Source organism: Portunus trituberculatus, chromosome 25 (assembly GCF_017591435.1).
Source record: "Portunus trituberculatus isolate SZX2019 chromosome 25, ASM1759143v1, whole genome shotgun sequence".
Classification (NCBI taxonomy): domain Eukaryota; kingdom Metazoa; phylum Arthropoda; class Malacostraca; order Decapoda; family Portunidae; genus Portunus; species Portunus trituberculatus.
In genome coordinates this window covers 15,868,269-15,889,711 of record NC_059279.1, presented here as the reverse complement: position 1 = coordinate 15,889,711, position 21,443 = coordinate 15,868,269, and the positions used below count along the sequence as shown (strand labels likewise).

The window sequence follows — 21,443 nt, the reverse complement described above, 5'->3', positions numbered from 1 at the left end:
TTTCAGTGGTGAGAAAGAAGCTGAAGACAGACAGTCAGAGGAGGGAAGTTGATGAGATGAAGCTTTTTATTCTACCCTATCTAATAAAATTGTGTGTGGAACCTGTGCAAAGAGTACTCCATACAGGGACGGATAAGGCCCTTGTACAGAGTTAGCAGTTGGAGGGGCGAGAAAAACTGGCAGAGATGCCGCAGAACACCTAACTTCGTAGAAGCTGTTTTTAGCAAGAGATGAGATGTGAAGCTTTTAGTTTAGATTATGAGTAATGGACAGAACGAGGATATTCAGTGTGGAAGGAGACAGTTGAGTGTCATTTATGAGGAGGGGATAGTTGTCTGGAAGGTTGTGTTAAGTTGATAGGTGGAGGAATTGAATTTTTGAGGCATTGAACACTACTTAGTTTTCTCTGCCCCAATCAGAAATCTTGGAAAGATCAGAAGTCAGGCATTCTGTGGTGTCCCTGCGTGATCTGATGATTTCCTGAAGGGTTAGACATCTCTGAAAGGACGGAAAGATGTAGGGTGATATCATCAGCATAGGAGTGGATAGGGCAAGAAATTTGGTTAAGATCATTAATGAATAATAGAAAGAGAGTGGGTGACAGGACAGAACCCTGAGGAACACCACTATTAATAGATTTAGGAGAAGAACACTGTCCGTCTACCACGGCTGCAATAGAACGGTCGGAAAGGAAACTTGAGATAAAGTTGCAGAGAGAAGGATAGCAACTGTAGGAGGACAGCAGAAACATGTTTGCTGGTGGTCATGGTCCATTTCTTCTCAGGTTTTCCCAAAATAAAGATCATCCAAAGGTATTTTGAGCATACTGAGTGAAGCTATAGTGTTTAAAATTGATTCCTTCTACAGCCTACAGTCTACACTGGGCTTCATGGATCCTAGGATACATTGGCACCACATTGGAAATACCTCATTTACTAGTAGTGCACAAGTATAAGGATGCTAACATGCATACAATTTGATTTATCAGTTTATTGGTTTTGATGTACATAAGGTAAGCCTGCCAACTCTCTTATCACTGCTGAGACTTTGGTAATCAAAATGGAAATTAAAAAGAAGCCAAGTATGAAATAAGCTACCAAAAATATATTTGCTTGTAATTTTACATCGGCAATTCCTTTGTACCTAAATGTCAGAAACACAAATGATTCTTAAGGTAATAATGATTCCTACCAGTTTTACTTATAATAAGACAGACAAATGCACCAGTAACTCTTGTTGATGAGGAGAGTTGGAGGCTGATGACTGTGTATAACAAAAAGAATTTCTTCCTTAACAAGGAAATAATCTTGTTAACAGCAAGATTTTTTCATACACATCAAGGTTTGTGTAATAGATAACGAAGAAAATATGTACAGGAAGATAATACTAAGGATCTCTACTAAATGTTAGTAATAGTTATGTAATGGCTTCCTCTTAGACACGAGGATACACAGCCGGCAGAATGTTATGAACACACTGATGCTGCTAAGAATGGCTGACAACACTGCCTCGCCACGCACGGCAAAGCTTTAAAACAATAGCTTAAGTAATAACAATAATAACAATCATAATAATAATAATAACAAGTGTACCTCATATGGCTGATAAGGATTCGGCTCTAATGTAAACAACATGCAACCAACCTGCAATTATTAAGACCCTCAGACCTTCATTCACCTCAAAAAGAGTACAGAACTGCAGGTTAAAGGATGTAATAATAATAATAATAATAATAATAATAATAAAAATAAAAATAATAATGTATCATACTGGGATATCCAAGACATGACATAACTAATCTTGCCTCACTATAGGAATAAAACAAAAGTAAAATGGATTACAATCAAGTATTAAAATTCACACAGTGCTTGAAAATTTAAGACGAGTGCATTAAATAAACCGTGAGGAGGAGCCATAGCTAAATTACAGCAACAAGGGATGTATTGGTGAGGGAATGATATGCATACCTTAGAAATTGAGGACACGGGCGAGAAGATTTGTAAGGAATGAATGAAGCCAGATTCTTTTGGCATCTTTACCCTGAAAGTATTTCCTAAACATGACTAAAAACTTTCAGAGGAGGAATGATGATGGTGGTGAGGTGACAATGGTGATGGGACTAGTGATGCTTATAGAGGGATGGTGATGACGTGGTACATACATACTACTGATGAATGGCGATGATGTGAGGTGTAATCACATGAGCTAAGCATGGATGGTCGTGACAGGAACAATGAGAAGCAACTTAAGTTTAGGAAGCAAAAAAAAATCATCATTGCTTTTATCATGCAAGACTCGCATAAACTTTCTCCATCTGACTTTATGGTGTGGATTCACTAATGCCAGATTCCCACCAGTGTATGGATTCCTTGCAGGTTTGGTAAGAACACTTGGCACTGTGGCTGATTAAGATTCACTGGTCTGATGGGCAACACTGTCAGGATTTTTTTTAATGTCATGACAGGTGTTCAGTGCCCTGCCTGGCCCTGCCTTTCCCTCTCATATTCAGGTTTTCATGATTCTCCTAACTGTTGTGGTGGAGGCGAGTGCTACAGTAAGAATGATGCAGCACTTAATACAGTGTGGAGATTGATGGTATTTTGTATTGATTATTTACACTGATGGTGCTTCATATTGGTTATTTAGTGATTTTCTTTTCTCTGTGGTGCTTCAGAGTAATATGAGAAGAATATGCCTTTTTGTATTAGCATTAAGTTTTCCAGATATTAAATGTAACGATTCTGGTAATTAAACCACAGCAGAAAATCCAAAATAAATTACATCTTTGGATATAATTTCATAATTAGTCCAACTAGAAATCACATACATCACTGAGATCTGGCTCACATGAATCCTCAGCAGTGAAGGACACACCACAATGAGACGTCACATCCTACCTCACGGAGAAGGACAGTCCATGTCACTTCTTTATCACAACTTGCTAAAAAAAACTGCCATAAAACAACTCGCAGTTCAAGTTCATGTAAACCTGTCTGAAACATTCTGAAGTATTGGCTATGAATGCCCAAAACAAATAATTTATAGTTCATTATAGTATGATGAAGGATGTCCTCTTCATTAGTGAATAGAAAGTGCAGATCCTTACACTTCCTTTGGACAGACTGGGGAAGGCTGTGTATGTGTGGAAAAGGTAAAGGTGATTGTGATGTAAAGTTCAGTGTCTAGCATTTGCATGGGAGTCTGTGGGTGTTGCCTGGAACACCTGATCCATTCATTACATTTGGCTTCCAGGTTCTGTACCTACTTGCTGCCATTTTACCAGGAGCTTTGGAATGCTGCCATCCCAGAGAGACAGGACTGAACTCAGGTTGACTTGTGTATCAGGTAAGTGTGCAGGCCACTCTAGCTACTACTGATACTCTATACACCTGTTGATCATCTAACTACTCACTTCATAAAATTAGATTTGGTTTACCCATTACAAACAGTAAATACCGTACAAATTTAATATGAAAGCACAGTTTATGTATAGTTATAAGTTATCAGGCCATGAGAGTGGAGACATAGGTATTACTTTCATAGATCAGAAAATATAGTTTCCACCTAATGTCACACCACAGTATACTAATCAAACCACACCTACTATCCTTTGAGCAACTTCCATCTACACATGACACACAAGACCACAGAATTGATCCACAACATACAATGCACTCATTAATGTTCATAATGTTCCCCTGTCCAGGGTAATAACCTGCATGTGGCAAGAAAAAGCTGGCAGACCTTCCTGAGGACCTTCCCTCACGTGGATGTACTCAGCTCCTGAAGGATGGAGAGGTTCTCAAACGCACTGAAGTCTATGCTCTGCCTTGTGTCGCTGAGGATGCTTCTCACCTGGAAGGAAATAGGTTGAAGGTGTAAGTTGTGTTCAGTTTCATTGGCAGTAATCACTGGTGAAGCATGTACATTTAGGGAATAAAGTAATATTCTTAACCTTTTAAAAATAATGGAAACAAAGTACTACATAAAGTCAACTATTAGAAATTATAGATAAAACAAAGGCTGTGGTCAAGTGCTCTGTTAAAGACTAGCTTCTGGAAAGAGAAAAGTAAGACAAATTTTCAGAGATAGAGCAATAAATACACATCAAGTAAGAAAACTAAATTATAAAATGTATGAAAACCAGCTAAAAATGTAGTAATCCATACACAAATATTTCATCGTTTTATATATAAACGAGTTCATTAGTTCCATAGATACTTATAAGACCGTCACTGCTGGACAACATTCTTACCATGTTTGCAAAGAAGTTGGCATGCTGGGGCTTCTCGGCATACTTCTCATACTGGTCCAGACTGTCGTGCAGCTTGAGGGTCAGGCTGTCATAGTTGTTCCGCACCACCTCAAGGACCTGCAGCGGGGGACGAGTGGTGAGTGGGAGGAGGTGGAAGAGTTGTGGGTGGGATGAAAGGCTGTCTTGTGCAATTATACATAGAGGGAATGGGCAACTGGTCACCATATGGACAGGGAGAAAAGTGCAAATGCATAATTTGCGTACTCAGGCAACCCACTTATTTACTCGAGACAACTCCTTACACCCCCACCAGCAAATTACTCGAGACAACTCCTTACACCCACATCAGCAAATATCGTATTTGACGTGCCATATATGACGCACCCCCATTTCACCAGGTCAAATTCAGGAAGAAAATTTAGTTAAATATTTAAGTATATACTGTTGAAAGCAATCCAGCAGCACAAAACATTTACTTTTCCTTGCACTCTTCAGTTGATCATCATATTGCTATTGCCAGATACATAATTTTTTCAAGAGGTGGTGGCTGCAAAGTCATTGCTGCTGCTCTATTGCCATGCTCCTTGGCATAATCTACCACTTGTAATTTGTAAAAGATTGTGTAGCTTGGACATTTTTCCTTCTGCTCCAATAACGGTGAGGGTATTGATGTGTTTTGTTAGGATCATGAACTAACTTGCTGTTACTCCTCCCCTTCAGATGGCATGGACTCGGGGTTCCAATCAGCTGATATTTATACACGTGACAGGCTCACAGGTTAGATTGCTTTCATTTTTATGATAATTAGTTTTTAAAGTAATAATACTGGCAATAATAATAATAATAACACCAGCAATATGGTAATGATGATGCATGCAGTTAGGGTAGGTAGAAGTACTGATTGTATGCTAGGTTGGGAAGTGTCAGTGAGAAAGTAATCTACAGGAGGTCTCTATTTTGCATATTAGACACAGGGCCAATAACAATTTTTTGAAGAAAAAGACGTCCCATATGCCATCAAATACTGTAATTTTTATTCTGAAACTAATGAAAATTTCAATTTCAAATTCAGCATTAAACAAAAAAGTAAAATTATGTTTTAAGAAAAAATAAGAGAAGCTTAGATTACAGAACTTGTAAAAATCCTCAAAGATTTATTGAATTACTGAAGAAGGAACCGATTGTGAGTCATACGTATGTGTAAAGAAAGCTGTAACGTGTAGAAGTGAGGCGTCTGGAAGATGTCAGGTCAGGTGGAGTTATCGGCAAGGTTGCACTCCCCCAGTTATATCTGCCACGTTTAGGATGGGGGCAGACTTTTATACAAACCACACCTTGATTTTTACCTCAACTGTGATATGCAACAAAAGTTAATGATTTTTTAAATACACCAATGTACACATTACATAGAAATAGAAAAAGACAGGCAGAAACAAAGTAAGGAGATGAGTTTCTCTCTATTTCTATATAACTTTTGTTGCATATCACAATTGAGCTCACAATCGCTTCCTTCTTCATTACTTCAATAAAAATAAATCTTTGAGGATTTCTTCTTTCAAGTTTTGTGGAATCTAAGCTTCTCTTATTTTGTTTCTAAGTGAAGTTTTGCATTTTTGTTTAAGGCTGAATGTAAAATTAAATCATTTTTCACTAATCCAAGAATCAAATATTTGTTGGTAGGAGGTGTAAGGAGCTAGCTACCTTGAACACAGGAATGAGCTGCCTTGAGGGTATAAATTATTAGTAGGCAGTTTCTTTCCAGTCTATATGGTGATCATTTTCTAATTGTTTTCTGTAAGGCTCTGACTGTATACATTACTTAGATAAATAAAATAATTATATCTTAATGTGATGCAGTAGTGTTTGAGTATGTTGTGCACTGGTGAGGTGGTAGTGGAGACCCACCAATGGAAGTAAAACCCACTTGACAAAAGTTTTGTTAATTTCTCACAAAAATAAAGCAAGACAGCAGCATATGTGTACAGAGCATTTTCAACTTGGAATTACCTGAACTACTGAATCCCAAAGTACGTACCTTAACTCCCAGGACATCCTGTATATTCCTTTTGACAATTTACTTCTTGATATGCTTTGAATGCACAAGACCATCTAGGGAATGCTGACTGACTACACTTTAATTTTCCTCCATTCATATTATTAATAATATTGATAATGTACATATTTTCTTATCAGATCTATTAATGCCACTTAATCCCCGTTAACTCTGCCCGGACTAACCTGTTCTTCTGTGAGGGTGGAGATGCTGTGCTCCTGACTCCACTTCTCCAGCTTAGGAGTGAAGTGATTGATGATTGACCTGTGGATGGACACCTCAGTGGGAAAGTAATACAATATAGGCTGCATCACTATTTACCATTAACCAAAATAATGTTCCTGAGTCCAGTCCAGTAGTGGAATTGTAACCTGGACGTGTGTGACCAATGAAGTATAACTAAATCAAGTGAAGTTAGATAATTGCCACATTACTATTTACAGTATTTGTAATAACCCCTTCAATACTGAGATACATTTTTACCATGATATCAAAACCCACATACATTTCTGAAGCCATATAAAATCACCAAATAGTAACCAGAATGAATTTAAAAATGCAGCACAGTACTGAAGAGGTTAATCAACTTTGCAGCATTTGATAGTGAGGGAATATTGCTTTATCTGAGTAACTGAGCAAAAGTAAAACTAAAGGCAGCAAGAGATTTAAATTCTTCAATCAAGTCAAAGGGTTAGACTCAGATTATATGAGCCACTGAGACTTTAATTATTCACCAACACTAGAATTAAAAATCCTGTATACTATGAGTACTGTGATGTAGATAGATAATGAGTGATGATAGCTCACCTGATGTTGCCCAGGGAGTTTGTCAGTTTCTGTGCACTCTCCTTGTAGTCACCATCTGTTCTGGAGTACCTCAGGCTCATTAAGTACATGTTTTCAAAGACCTGCAAGATTGTTTGGTGGAAATAGAGAGTATACTCCTCCTACCATGCATAGGGGTGAGTCAGGTCACCACCATGGACAGCCAGACACTTATTCATCCTACACAGTCTTGCACACTTAGACCAAGGAATGTGGCTATAAGATTAATGTATCTTTAAAAGAGAAGGTAAATTGATGACCACTTCTACCTACAGATCAGCAAGGAAGTGAACAGCAGAAGGAACAAGAATATCTGAAGCCACAGTAAGGAGGACTTGTTCCAGTTCCAGCACAAACTAGACACGTGACACACCACCACAATGCTATCAGCCAATATTCACTTCAATAAAGAACCAATCAGCAACAATCACAAACTTTGAGAACTACAAAAGAAGAGAAAAGAAGAATTTTTTTTTTTTATAGTGAAAATGATGCCACGAGTTCCTACATGGAGTCTTCAAGGTAATGAAAGGTTTCCGATAAAAGAGTTGATGGTTGCAAATTTCTAATGGCAAGAAATGATGTGCAAGCTGCAAGAGCATATTTTTTACAAGATATAAGTAAAGAAATCCATGACAGTTTTGCATAGCAACCAGAAAACTCCACCATACCCAAGTGTTGAGTTGATACCACAGCCAGCAAAGTCAAAGGAGTAAAAGTTCCTACAGGAAAAAGGAGTCACCTCATCCCCCATGCAGAAACTACAAATTAAAATGTTGACAATTCAGACCTTGTATTTCCAAGCACATAACATGCCATAATTAAATTCCATCCATTAAATATGAGGAATGGTTTAAGAAACCGCTGCTGCCTGACATTAAGAGCTGTCACTGTGATGGGTAGCGCAGCCTACCACTCAGCCATCTCAAGCTTAGAAGAATGCAGACATTATAGTATGGCTCATCCAGAAAGGAGAACAGCCAGGTAATAAATAACTGAAAAGCAATCTTTTACTTAAGAAAAAGTATCTGACTGATGAGACCATTGCCAAGGATGCTGGACAGGGTTGTGCAGTTACCCTACCACTGCCAGTACAAACCTACTGAACTCATTTAAGTTAAGAACATTGCAGACAAAAATTATGTCATTGAAAGAAGTTAGACCAGTAAACTGGATGAATGCAAGTAAATGAAAGAAGAGGATGCAAAACTTGATCTCTCATTTGAAAATAACTAACTCATTTGTGATCAACACAAGACCTCTGAATCAGACAAGGAAATTCACCCAGTATGTAGTTATCCTACTAACAGTAATCATTAAATTGAATAAGGAGTTTTCTTGGAAGTAATGAGATAACATGGCAATGTCACAATACTGGCCACACCTAGAAAGTCAGAACAAAGTAAGTAGTCTTACTATAGATGTTACCGTTACAAAAATTTACCTCTAACCTAAATAAGGACAAACGTCTAAATGAATTCTTTCTGTAAAGGAAGATTCCAGTTCAGAAACAGACTAAAACATGAATAAATTAGATTTATGATTTCAGCAACAGTTAACCCCTTCACGCCGGATGTTAATAAAAGCCCACCTGTATTATATACGGGTGGTAGTGCCGCGCGCCTGAGCGCGGGAAACTCGTGGAAGCTTGTCATACTTGTCGTGTTTGTGTATTATGCTGCTATTTTTTAGTCACTGTATCGCCTTCGAAGAGGAAAGTGGACGCTTCTCTCTTCGGAGAGAGAGAGAGAGAGAGAGTGTGACATTTGCTAATATTTTAGACACAAGCGGGACGCATGTAGCTTATCTTTCGAGAGAGAGAGAGATGGGAACAGTCTATATGCCATTGGGTAATTTTAGACACAAGGTGGGATGCATGTAGCTTATCTTTAGTGATTGGTGGAGACAAGGATGGTGGGAGGAGCACTAGGATTTCAAGGACAGCATACGGCGTGTGTAGTTGGTATCCAACACACTATACGGGACAACTGAACTGAAGAAAGCTCAGAAAAGAAATATGACGTCTACGTAGGCGTCACTCACCGTATTTGCTACAGGGGCTTCATGACACCCACATAGGCGTCAGCGTAGTGAAAGGGTTAAAAAACAGTGCTACCGAGTAAACACTGCATAGTAATAAGGACTTTGCAGAAACTGTACCTGATGCATGCGCATGATCTCATAGTAGAGTTCATCGTAGCTTGAGGGTGTGGACAGGAAAGTGTCTCCATAGGTGATGAACAAGTTGAAGATATTCATGACCTGCAAAATTAAGTTTATTTTAAAATAGTGTCTAAATATTGTAAGTGACCAAGTCTTTATATCAATTATCCTCATTTTAATGTCTGACTAATAACATTATTAGATACAATGAAAAGTGGAACTTTTGTATAATTACTAGTAAGGGAATTAGAGTGGTATATCCCGTGACAAACCAATGTACTGAAGAAGTGTTTTCAAATTTTGCAGATAATGACTAGACTCACTTGATTAGCTAATTGGAAAATGTTCATCTTCTTTGCCAGATACGCCTCGTTGGTGACCAGGAACTTTGCCAGTGCTATGAGGGCAGCCCACAAGTCCTTCCAGTTGTACGGAAGCCGCACCGAGTTCCTCTTCTGGTAGCACAGCAGGCGGTGTGTGATGCCGACGTTGAGGAGGAACAACTCGATGGGAAGCTTCTTCATCATGTGTGACATCATGAATTCCACCATCACATCTGCACAACCGAGACAAAGGTTAGCACTGTGTTCAGGACACTGGGACCACCAACCATGAGAGGCTGACTTACTGCTTGAATAACGATGGTGTAATCATTAATATATTTTTATCATGAATGTTAAAAAACAAGCATTCACACAAACCAAGTTCTAACTAAAATAAACCAGATCTTTGTCAATTTTTCACAAAAGAGCAACAAGCAAGCTCAAAACTCCATAGTTTACTAAGAACTTAAATGGAGATTCATTTTGCATTACTAGTCATAAATACTGATCATACAGAGTTATTATTTCTCATAGAAAACAATTAATAATCCTCTGGTCAGGATCATAACAGCCTCACCCAGCACAGCACAGGCCAGAGGGCGGGCATGAGTGGTCCTCTCCGGCACCACCTTGCGGTGCCTCATGGGTAGGCGGTGGAGGGGCACGGTGAACACTAGGTTGGCATCGTGCAGCAGCAGGTTGCAGTACTGGTCCTCAGCGATGCAGGTGATGATGATGAAACAAAGCTTGACATTGCTCAGACTCTCTTCTGTCTTGGTGTCCTGCATCACGATGGAGCTGCACAACAAACACACCAAATGGAGTTGAAGTTAACACAAGAATCTTATGCTAAATTATGTAACAATAAAACTTGAAACTAAGATCTGTTCTTCCCTAAACCTATTAAATCCTATATGTTGTGCACATAATGTATATAGTTGGGAATCCTGTTAGAGTACTGATGAGATCTAGACATTGTTAAAATATGAATAATTTATTATTTATACTTGATTGGGAGAGAATCCTCTTAGAGTAAGAGACTAGACATTGTTGAAATATGTATAATGTATTCTGGTATCTTTTTTTTTTTTGTTCTTTTTAGTTGCTTTTCCTGATACACATGATACATTATGGCAAGTTTATACTCTACCATAAGAGGTAGTGAAAAGAAGATAGGTCAGTAGCCATGAGAACAGAACCTTACCAATACTCCAGGAAAGTGACAAGGAGGTTAGTGGGCTGAACACAAGTCTCAATTTCCACAGGAGTAGCGGGGCTGGGTGTCTCAGTGGAGTCTGGGGCTGGCGGGGTGCTTCCTCGCTCCAGAGTGTTGGCCGGGGAGGGAGGGGTGGAGGGGTCAGTAGCGGTGGTGAGGGCAGTGATGAAGTTTCGGTTTAGATGGACAGCCTCGTACAATGCCAGAAGGAAAGAGTCGTTGGCCCTGGGAAGAACAAACATCTCTTGCATGAGGATGACAGAGATGCTCTACAGGTAATGTTGCCTTTCTGACTGAACACAAAAGGAACCAACTGTGATTAACTAATTTCAGTTTTTGAGTAAGATAATTGATAATTATGTACTTTGTCCTGATTCTAAAATATTGACTGTTAGGTAAAAACTAAAAACCTTGCTTAAAATAATGAAAATACAAATGGAATAAAATTTTCCATTCACTAAAATAATCTAGGGATCACAATTCATTGTATTCCAATTCATGATAAGCACAATGACCACATGGCCACACTGACAAGTAACCACACATTTTATGCATTCCTAGCAGTGCCTGAAATGTTGATAACTGAGGGAAAAATAAATCAAGAGCAGGACTGGAGCACAAACTTGATATGTTCGTTACGAGTGGCCATCTCCTCCGACAGAAACATGGAGCCGACCATGGAGGTGAGGGACGCAAACCAGCCCGACCCATGAGGCTCCATGAAATGTGCCGAGTACTTGTGGTTGAAGTCAGCGAGGGAAGCGGTGATCACCTGACGTCAAAACAACAAAATAAACTAAGGAAATCTATTAATGCAAAAATGGCTAATACTACCACCATAATATTTTCAACAATAGTAAATCATGAGATGTTATGCTTTGTCAATGACTTTGCACAAAAATTTTACCATCTGATTGAACATGAACATTGTTTATTGAACATCTGATGATTAGTCTACGTTTAATGTAAGTTAACCTAAAACAGGCATGTGTAAACAAAACAAAGGTTGCTTTATTTCAAAGGAACCATCAGTTTACATTGAAATAATAAGATTCACAAACAGTCTTTCCAGTGAAGTATGAACTTGCCTGTCCGTAGCCGTTGAGAATGAGTTCGTCGTCCAGCAGCGAGATGTTGACGGTGTACGGGTTGGTCATTTCGTGCTTGCGGTAGTTGACCATCAGCATGAGGTACAGCACTGCCTCAGGGCCATGCTGGCTCCTAGTGCTAGAGTGACTCAGCAGCTGCACAGGAAAAAAGTAATATTTAATGGCTTACAGTCATGATGTATTTTAATCTAAAACATGTCCAAAAGAATCTGGTTGTGCCTTGTTACTTCAAGATATGACACCCAGCAGGCAGCTCAGAAAACCTAGCAGTGAGCCATGTTGAGGGACAGTAATTTTTTGTTTATTATCTTTACTTTCCATTAGCGAATAGGATGGTCGTCTGTTTGGAGCACAATCCTTCTCACAGATGCTTAACGGAAGGCTGTCAACCAAGGCCATCAGGGTCCCTCTCTCTCAAGGCCGAGTGTACCACATGATACAATTGCACTGCTATATATTTCATGGTTGGTGATGGAGTTGCTACATTCCTACAATGAATAGTGTAAAATGCAGACTTTATATCTCACCTGGATCACTGCATCAAAGTTACAGTTGATGGTGAGGTACTCCAGCACTGTGTTCTGGCTGATGTTGTCTGTACCAGTGGCCAGCACCAGCAGGAACTTTAGGCTGAGGGACTTGAGGCTGTCACAGTACTCGCCTGCAACAAAGAGTACTGTCATGTTGTGCTATGGTGGTGTTTTACTAAATGGATGATGATGAATTAAACATGACCAGGAAACATTACCTAATAAAAGTGTGTTTTAATTATAATGCACCATGTTTTTTCACACATTTCCATTACACAGTGATCTCTACTGTACACTGGGTTAGGTAATGTTATGTCCTTAAAAAAAATATATATATATATAAAAATCTACACCCATTGTACATTAAGTGAACAACTAAAAGATATAGAGGTGATAGGTAAAGTAAGTGATTTACCAGTGAGGAAATTTGAACAATGATTTAAAAGTAGCTGCATTTGTTCCTCTGCTGCATCAAAACCGATGAGGATGTTGATGAAGTCAAAGCCGTAGTCACCCTGCATCTTACGGTACAGGCCACGCACCAAGCTGCACAGCGTCTGCCACACAGGAAGACCTCGTTAACCCATATAAATGAGGCTAACACTCAGGAACATATAACAACAGTTCTATCATAGATTAAGAAACCCTCCTCCTACCCACAATGTGTATGAAACAAGACCCTCATCCCACCACCACTATCACCACCCACCAGGAGGGCGTTCACCACCCGAATGTTGTGTTCGTGGGCCAGCGTCTGCACACACTTGGCAAACAGAGTGTTGATGTTGTCCTTGAGTCCCACCAGCTGATCTGAAGTGCACCGGCTGATCTCTCCCTCCAGGGCTGACATTTTGGGCTGTGTAGACAAAACAATGGTCAATCATATTATTTTCCCCCAAAGCCTATAATGCAATAATTTTTTCTATATATATATATATATATATATATATATATATATATATATATATATATATATATATATATATATATATATATCTTTTTTAAGTAAGAGAGGAAAGCTGGCCAAGGGCAACATAAAACAAAAAGAAAAAAAAAGAAAAGCTAAGTTGCCAGTCCCCTTGGAGGTCTGAGATAGTTAGCCAAAAAAGAAAAAAAAAAGGGAGGGGGAATAAAGGTCATGAAACCTTCCTCTTAAAGGAAGTCAAGTCACTGATTTTACTATATGTAAATAGAATAAATAGTCTTCACATAAGTTAAACATCTTGATAACAACCTACCAAACACACAGTGAATTAGTTCATACTGTTGGATTCTAAACAGATGAATCATATAAAATGTATGTAGTTCCTGATCTACTATACATGAATACAGGCTCATTAGGACCTTGGCTGATTCAAACTTTTGTGGCTGATTCAGATCTTTCTTGACTTTCTCAGTTCATGTGGAAATATTTATTTGGTGTAGATAATCAGTTGTCGTGCCAAGATTAGCAACGTGCAGTGCATAGACTGCAAAAAAAAAAAAATGTAACAGAACGCCACCAGGCCACCGACTGCGACTCCTGTGGTGGCTGGCAACACAGACTGTGGAAACACAGGCAATGATCATTTTGCTCTTGAACGCCAGCAAAATAATGGTGCCAAGGTATGGTGCCACGCTCTTTGTGTTAAGGAGAAATAATCTTTTACAAGTGTACAGTCCATCAGTCAAAATTTCTTGCTATTGTCTTACAGGTTTATCCAGATATATGTATGATAAGTTGCACAGCAGTGATACATCTTAAAACTTTGTGTGCGATGGATGCCTACACACAGGTACATGCTGTCCTACTGGCAGAGTGACATTTCAGATTTAAAGGTTGTTACAAACTTATAGTTACTTAAATAAATCCAGCAAATTTACATTGCATTTTTTTTTATAAGCAATCATTTTCAGCATTGAGAGGGAGTCACATAAAGAATCCTTCAATGTATCACACCCAAAGCGGTCACTGAATGATGATAATGAAGCACTGAGAGTGCTGCACAAACTACTGTCAATACTACATATTGAGCAGTGCTTCCACAGCTAAATGTCTTATTTCCCTAACTGTGATTAAAATATTCACTTGAATTTCCTTGAAATGAGTTACTTATTTCCTTCCTATATCAATTCAACCATGTCTTTCACACACACATATCAGTCTTCTACTTTTAGTGATTTTTATATACACTAAGTAAACACACACACACACACAAAATAGATAAAAAATATATGTTGTTTTTAATATTGTGCAATTCTCTTATATTTGGTTGTTTGGTTTTGCTCATGCTCTCAGCAAGTAAACATTGTGGTAAATGTTAAACACACACACAGACACACAATGTATTATTAACACTAATTGGCTGAATAAGGCAGCAACAAGGGCCAAATCAGCCAATAATTGGTCTGAATGAGACAAGATCCAAATAAGCCTGCAACAGACATACACAAAGAGAGGGAATTGGGACTCACCTTCAGCAGAAACAGGTCCTCCCAGAAGCGTGGGTTGTTGATACATGGGTCCACGCCATGGAAGAGATCCTCGTACATCTGCACCACCTTCTCCTTTAGGTGCCTTCGAACACCTCCCGGCTTTAATTTACTCCCCATCGTCTCCTATTTTCCCTGGATCTCCTTCTCCACTGCCTGCAATATGTGAAAGAGTCCTTAGTGATACTACATCTTGGTTAGTTTAAAGCAGCCAACTGCTATCATGTTATCTCACATCCTGCTCTGACTGAAAGATACTACACCACTACTCAGGATGTGCAGTAGCTTCTCCACTTAATATTATAATAGCATCAAACATTCTATGCATATTCAATATCAGTCATTTCACTAATAGCTTAGTCCTCCACTGATCAGACTAACAATGGCAGCTAATCAGTTTTCTTCTTTTTCTTAAGAGTAAGCCATGAGAACAGTTCCATTCCCTTCCCTCTCAGACCACAACACTCCCAAGCTTGTAGACACAAAAGGATGACGAAAAAACAGACACTGAAAACAATTGATAAACTTGAAACCAATCATTCACTCTACCATTCATAATAATAATAATAACCAGTCATAGCACATTCACAGAAACCATCAGACCACATCATAAATAGCACATACACACTATCAATCAAGCACAAACACGACACACGCACGCACATGACGGACAACTAACCAGGCAATACGATTAAGTGACCCAATCAACAAGTTTACTAACCTGTTGTCTTTCCTCCTACTCTCGCCCTTACATCACATCACACGCTCCACATATTTCCTTACAAAACCAAACTATTCCCCATGCCACCTTCCCCTGCACCACATCCCGCCACCACAGCCAGGCGAGGCAAGTCACTAGTCCGTCACCACAGCCCCACGTAGGCAAAGGAGGACCCACCCCTTAAAACTCGCCCGTCAAATCACCCTACTTTAAACCACAACAAATTACCACGGCAGCGCCTCTCCCTGCCACTTATTTTGACCTTTCTCACACCTGTTGTACTTCATTGACCTTACCTATCCCGCTGTACACACTGGGGGTCTGGGCAAAGCGGTGACCTGACCAGTCTGACCTCAACACCTCGCCGCCGGGACGTAAACAAACCACAGCTGAGGAGATGGTGACAGAAAACGTGGCGCCTCACAGGGGACTTCACTGTTTTGGCATCCACTTATCACCAAGAGAATGTAAGAGAGTAAGAGAAGCTGCAAGAGGCCGTCAGAGAGGAAATAAGGGGAGCTACGAGGAGCCATCAGATCTATATGTGGTAGTCTTTGTATAAAACGTACTTAACGTGTTTCTACCATTTATCCAAAATTTGCTTAATCTTCTAATTTTTAAGCTCTTTATTGCCTCACCCCAACAAAATACTAGTTAATTAATATACAGCGCCTTATTAGAGTAGCAATATATTTCTGTAAAACTTGGCATTATCAAGTTTAAACCTATTATTTCACATGCTATCCTTATTACTGTGAGAATATGGTGTATTAGGCTTATCGTTCTTACGATAAGGTCGCAATCTCATTTCCCTTTTTTTCTCTCTTTTCTTTTATATCTACAGACGGTTCCCTTCCACACTTTCATTTCCAATTCCTTCCTCCTATTACTACATACTACAATATGCTTATTTCATTCCAGGAGAAAATACTTAGAAATGCTTCCAAACGTAGAAATCAAGTTAAATAAAGTTTGTGTCTGTGTCCGATGGCGCTATGGTGGGCGCTCTGAACGGGACTGCAAACTTCAATCTATTTAAGATAGTTTAGGGTTGTTATATATTTGCATGGTTAATTTTGAGGTATCTTTCACTCTCTGGGTCTGGAAACACTCGGAAGTTTACTTAAGTATTGATGTACACAAACAATTAAATAGTTGGGAAAAATATTCGTCTCAGCGCTTATATTTACGTAATACAAAGCATTTTGAAAATCGCAAGAAGGAAGGAAGGCGCCCAGACTGTTATGTAATGCACTTTCAGACTTGTCATATACTTTAATACTAAAAATATAAAAGTGCTATCGAACCCACTAATAACAAAGACAGTAAAAAAAAAAATTATCTGTAATGTTTACCAACGGCCTAACAAATTAATATAATATCGAGAAGTAAAACACATCCAAACTACATCATATTACATTTTCTGATTAACGATTTTTTTTTTTTTTTTTACTTTCCATAAACAGAAAGAAAACATATTCCTGGCCATATAGAGAAAATAAAATTTTGAACTTGGCAACAGAATTATTACAGATTTGAAAATATGAACTGTCAGACTAAATTTCATTGAGTGTTATTACTTGGTGCAGGTTTCTTATATCTTTTAAGTCTTACATCAAACTCCTAAACAATATTAGCTGTGGTTTAAAGAATGATAAAATAACAATGACAAAAGTGTTATTTCAACAAGAAACAAAAATTACAACTGGACAAAATCTTATTACGGATTTTAATTTGCTTTATATCCCTATCAATAAATTCAATATCAAAACAATTCAAGATCCACTAATAAAATACATAAAAATTGTGATAAAGAGCTGAAGTAGTTTTTTTGCACTTCTCCTTTGCAGCTCATTCTCCTCTCCCTTTCCTCTCACACTCCTACTTCCCCCTCCGCACCTCTCCTTTACAGCTCATTCTCCTCTCCCTTTCTCTCACACTTCTCCTTTTCCCTCCATCTTTACCTCCAACACCTTCTTCTACAATGCGAGTCTTTAAATCATCTGGAAACACCTGCGAAACATTCGAAAGTGGCCCAAATATGAGACCGGAAACTTTTTGCTGCGGCGTGGCGGGACGAGGATTAGAGGGACGTGGCGGGGCACACGGGGACTGTATAGATAGGCAGATAGTGGTGTCAAGGATGCCTCGGTATGGTGTGCTGTGGTGTTGCATTGAGTGGTATTGTATGGCGTGTAGTAGTGATGGTGGTGTCTAGAGTTTGTGTGTCTGGTAGTGGTGTCTGATGGTGGTGTGGTGGTGGTGGCGATAGTGCCGTGTGATTTGGTGTGATGTGGAGTTTACACTGCACTTCCACAAAGTTAACTGCAGTGTGTGTGTGTGTGTGTGTTTGCGCGCGCACGCTTACGATCGGAGACCAGTTACAAAGCTGTATGTATGATTATATATTATATTATATTATAGTGTTTAACCATTCGCTACTAACTACTATACATTTCAGCGGTGGACAAACGGTGTTTTTTGCAGATATCTCCTAAACGAATCGTTGGATGAGTATGATATTTCAACACACTACCTTGAACATCCGTTCGTAATTTATGGTTAACATACCACAGTGCTATATGTGTTATGCGTGGAGTTTACTCGTGAAAAATAACACAAAGCCGACGAGTCATGTTGACGCACTCCAATGAAAGTGTGGTCCCCCCACACACCCACCCAAACCATTCCTAATCACTACTACGTCTCCCCCGTCTCGGAAGTTCTCGCCCTCTTTCCCTCCTCGCCTCTCCCTAGCTCCTCGCCTCCCTCACTCCTGTGTCCCTCCCTACTTCTCCCACCACTGTATTTATACATTATAATGTTCTGTAAGTGTGTATGTATAGATATGATTATTAACGAGTATGGTACAATTTCATGAAGGCAAGAAGTGGTTCACGTTGATAATTACTGTACAACAGCACGTTTACGTGTAGTATATAGAAGAGCCATGTTTGCAGTCGTTATGGTCAACCATGTGAACATGATGTGCTGGAATTACCTGTGACCTGGACCTTCTACTGTTAGGAAAAGTTGATACTCTTATTGCGTACTGTCTACCTATTGATCATAAAAAGTGGTCCAGTTTATATATAATATTATTTTGTTGTTAGATACGTTGCTTATTATCCAGCTATACGGCCATTAACAGCGGAATTAGCTATTGCTTTCACGGTCGTTTGACCCACTCTGGTTTTCATGTCCACATATACCAGCAATTGTATTGAATAATATTATTAATGGATATGTATGTACATACTGACGTATGTAACTATTATACCTATACGTATGTAATTACAATAGGGAAAAGGAAGGCTGATGGTGTGAATAGAGGGTGAAGAGGGAATCGGGGAAGAGGGTCATGCAATACTGGGGTAGAGAAGGAGTGGTCTGGGGGTTCTTCAGGGTGGTGGTGGTTGTGGAGGGGTTAGACGAGTACCCCACACTCGTCCGATTCTGTACAGTATAACACCTTTGATATGATGACTGGATTAGGCGTAATATCACTCAGTAAACTCCTCACATAACACATACGAACGGAAGTTCAGGGTAGTGTGTTGAAATATCATACTCATCCAACGATTCGTTTAGGAGATATCTGCAAAAAACACCGTTTGTCCACCGCTGAAATGTATAGTAGTGTGTGTGTGTGTGTGTGTATGGTGTGTGTGTGTGTGTGTGTGTGTGTGTGTGGGTGGGTGGGTGGGTGCGCGTGATTACGTGTGTGAGTGTGTGTGTGGGAGGGGGGGCCGCTAATCAGATGTATAATTGATGTTTAACCTGCTTGTAGTCATTGAAATTACTCACGAGCCAACAGGTTCCATATCTTCTGAACTAGACCATATGTTAACAATCTTGCAAGGTGATCTTGCAAGGCTAATGAAATATACGAGTCTGCTGTGAATTTCACCCATGAAAAAATTCCTCCCAAAATACACGTAATTCTTCCTATGATTATTACCACAAACAAACTAATTTTTCAATGAAAAAATCCAATCGAAACTAATCTAATTAACAAGTGAGTAGTAGTAGTAGTAGTAGTAGTAGTGAAAAAATCTAATCGAAACTAATCTAATTAAGAAGTGAAGTAGTAGTAGTAGTAGTAGTAGTAGTAGTAGTAGTAGTAGTAGTAGTAGTAGTAGTAGCAGTAGCAATTGCAGTACCAATAGCAGCACCAGCAATAGCAGTAGTTGTAGCAGTAGCAGTAGTAGTAGACTAGTAGTAGTAGATTACTACTACTAGTAGTAGTAGTAGTAGTAGTAGTAGTAACAGTAATAGCACTAGCAGTAGCAGTAGTAGTGGTGGTGGTGGTAGCGATGATAGCAGTAGTAGTAGCAGTAGCACTAGCAATAACAGTAGCAGTAGCAGTAGTTGTAATAGCAGTAGCAGTAGTAGCAGTAGCAATAATAGTAGTAGCAGCAGCAGTAGAAGTATTTCTAAATTACACTGTCATTGAGGAGTCACCAATGCAAGACAAAATTGATCTTAACCAGAGCGTGTCCTCACCTGCCGAGTCGGGTGGAGAGCGTCACCTGGTGAAGCTGCAGCAGGAAATAAGACGCAGGTAATTCATTGTGACGTCAGGATTTCATGATCACGTGTCCAAACTCCGCCTTAGTCAGCCTCAGTCTCTCAGTCTCTATACAAGATATATAAAAGGGATGATTAGATAATTATGTGCAAATACAAATACAGGACCACCAATCACGTAGTTTAGGTTAATAAAAGAAGGAAATTTAACGAGGTGATTACAATCAGGTAATTACAAGTAGAAAATAAGATTATAAACTAGGTCACTAATACAAATAATACAACCTGGTAAACACCTACGAATATACAACCAGAAATAAGGGAATGCTAATACAACTAGATAAATACAAGTAGGTGAATACAACCAGGTAATTAACGGTGGCAAATACATCTTGAGAAACGCAAATATATGATTAGAAGTAGGAAAATGCAATAAGAAATACGAAAACATGAATACAACTGGGTAAATACAACTAGATCGCTGGGTAGTGGACAGTACAGGCAAATGATGACAAATAAACAAACATAAATTGGTAAATAAAATTCAGTAAACATATAGATAACCAAATCTTACCTTTATCTCCTCTCCCTCTTCTCTGTTCCTCCTCACCGCCTCCTCATCTCGTCTCCCCATCTCCGTCACTCACTCGCAGCGTCCTTCCACCCAGACACCACTCAACTAACGTTTCTCTGCTCCTCCTAACCCTCCCTTCCTCATCCCTCTGCCCTCAGTAACCTCCATCACCCCACCATAAATACACCTAACTACCTTCATCATCTTAACTACCATCCACACACACGGCCATTGTCACGATCACCATAACTACTACTTTGGGTGTTCGTATATGGAAAAGCTTTCAACGGGGGAAGAGACTGCTGGCTTGGTTGAGCTTGCCTGCATTCTTGTTCTCACGAATGGTAGAAGCACAAGTCTGGCTGGAGGGGGTCAGGGGATCAACGCTCTGGCCTGCAACTGGATGGTCGTGTTTTAACTCCTTCAGTACTGGGACGCTTTTTTACCACGAGTTTTGGATACGATTAGATGATTTTATTTACATTATGAACTGTCTATGGAGGTCAGAAGATTAATAGCCAGAGTCTCCACTATTTAAATCCCTCCATGAATTTCTGAAGCTGTATAAAGTCGCCAAATAGCAAGCAGAATAAATATGAAAACACGTCATTGTACTAAAGTAAAAAAAAAAGATCAATCGAACACAACACAGCTAATACGACTCGTCCTAAC

At 39.2% G+C, this 21,443-nt stretch overlaps 1 protein-coding gene and 1 long non-coding RNA gene across 4 annotated transcripts; one reads left to right on the top strand and one right to left on the bottom strand.

Annotated features, from left to right (window-relative positions):
• Positions 1 to 975: 975 nt before the first annotated feature.
• On the bottom strand, positions 976 to 20,918 carry LOC123508693 (armadillo-like helical domain-containing protein 3). 3 transcript variants are annotated; one of them, XM_045262561.1, is made up of 16 exons: positions 20,772 to 20,918; positions 20,174 to 20,306; positions 14,929 to 15,102; positions 13,184 to 13,330; positions 12,890 to 13,031; positions 12,472 to 12,605; positions 11,924 to 12,079; positions 11,459 to 11,607; positions 10,824 to 11,060; positions 10,197 to 10,417; positions 9,620 to 9,852; positions 9,294 to 9,395; positions 7,116 to 7,216; positions 6,494 to 6,572; positions 4,256 to 4,372; positions 976 to 3,855 (listed from the first exon to the last, which is right to left on the bottom strand). In XM_045262561.1, exons 3-16 carry the CDS (start codon positions 15,064 to 15,066, stop codon positions 3,763 to 3,765), a joined length of 2,049 nt encoding a protein of 682 aa, XP_045118496.1. In that variant the 5' UTR covers positions 15,067 to 15,102; positions 20,174 to 20,306; positions 20,772 to 20,918; the 3' UTR covers positions 976 to 3,762. The 3 variants fall into 3 exon arrangements, with proteins under 3 accessions (XP_045118496.1, XP_045118495.1, XP_045118497.1); XM_045262560.1 differs by lacking the exons at positions 20,174 to 20,306; positions 20,772 to 20,918 and adding an exon at positions 15,964 to 16,116; XM_045262562.1 differs by lacking the exons at positions 20,174 to 20,306; positions 20,772 to 20,918 and adding an exon at positions 15,668 to 15,794.
• LOC123508695 lies at positions 3,748 to 7,602 on the top strand. Its single transcript, XR_006675982.1, has 3 exons — positions 3,748 to 3,878; positions 4,210 to 4,391; positions 6,449 to 7,602. It is a non-coding gene; the product is annotated as an uncharacterized LOC123508695 (long non-coding RNA).
• Positions 20,919 to 21,443: the final 525 nt, after the last annotated feature.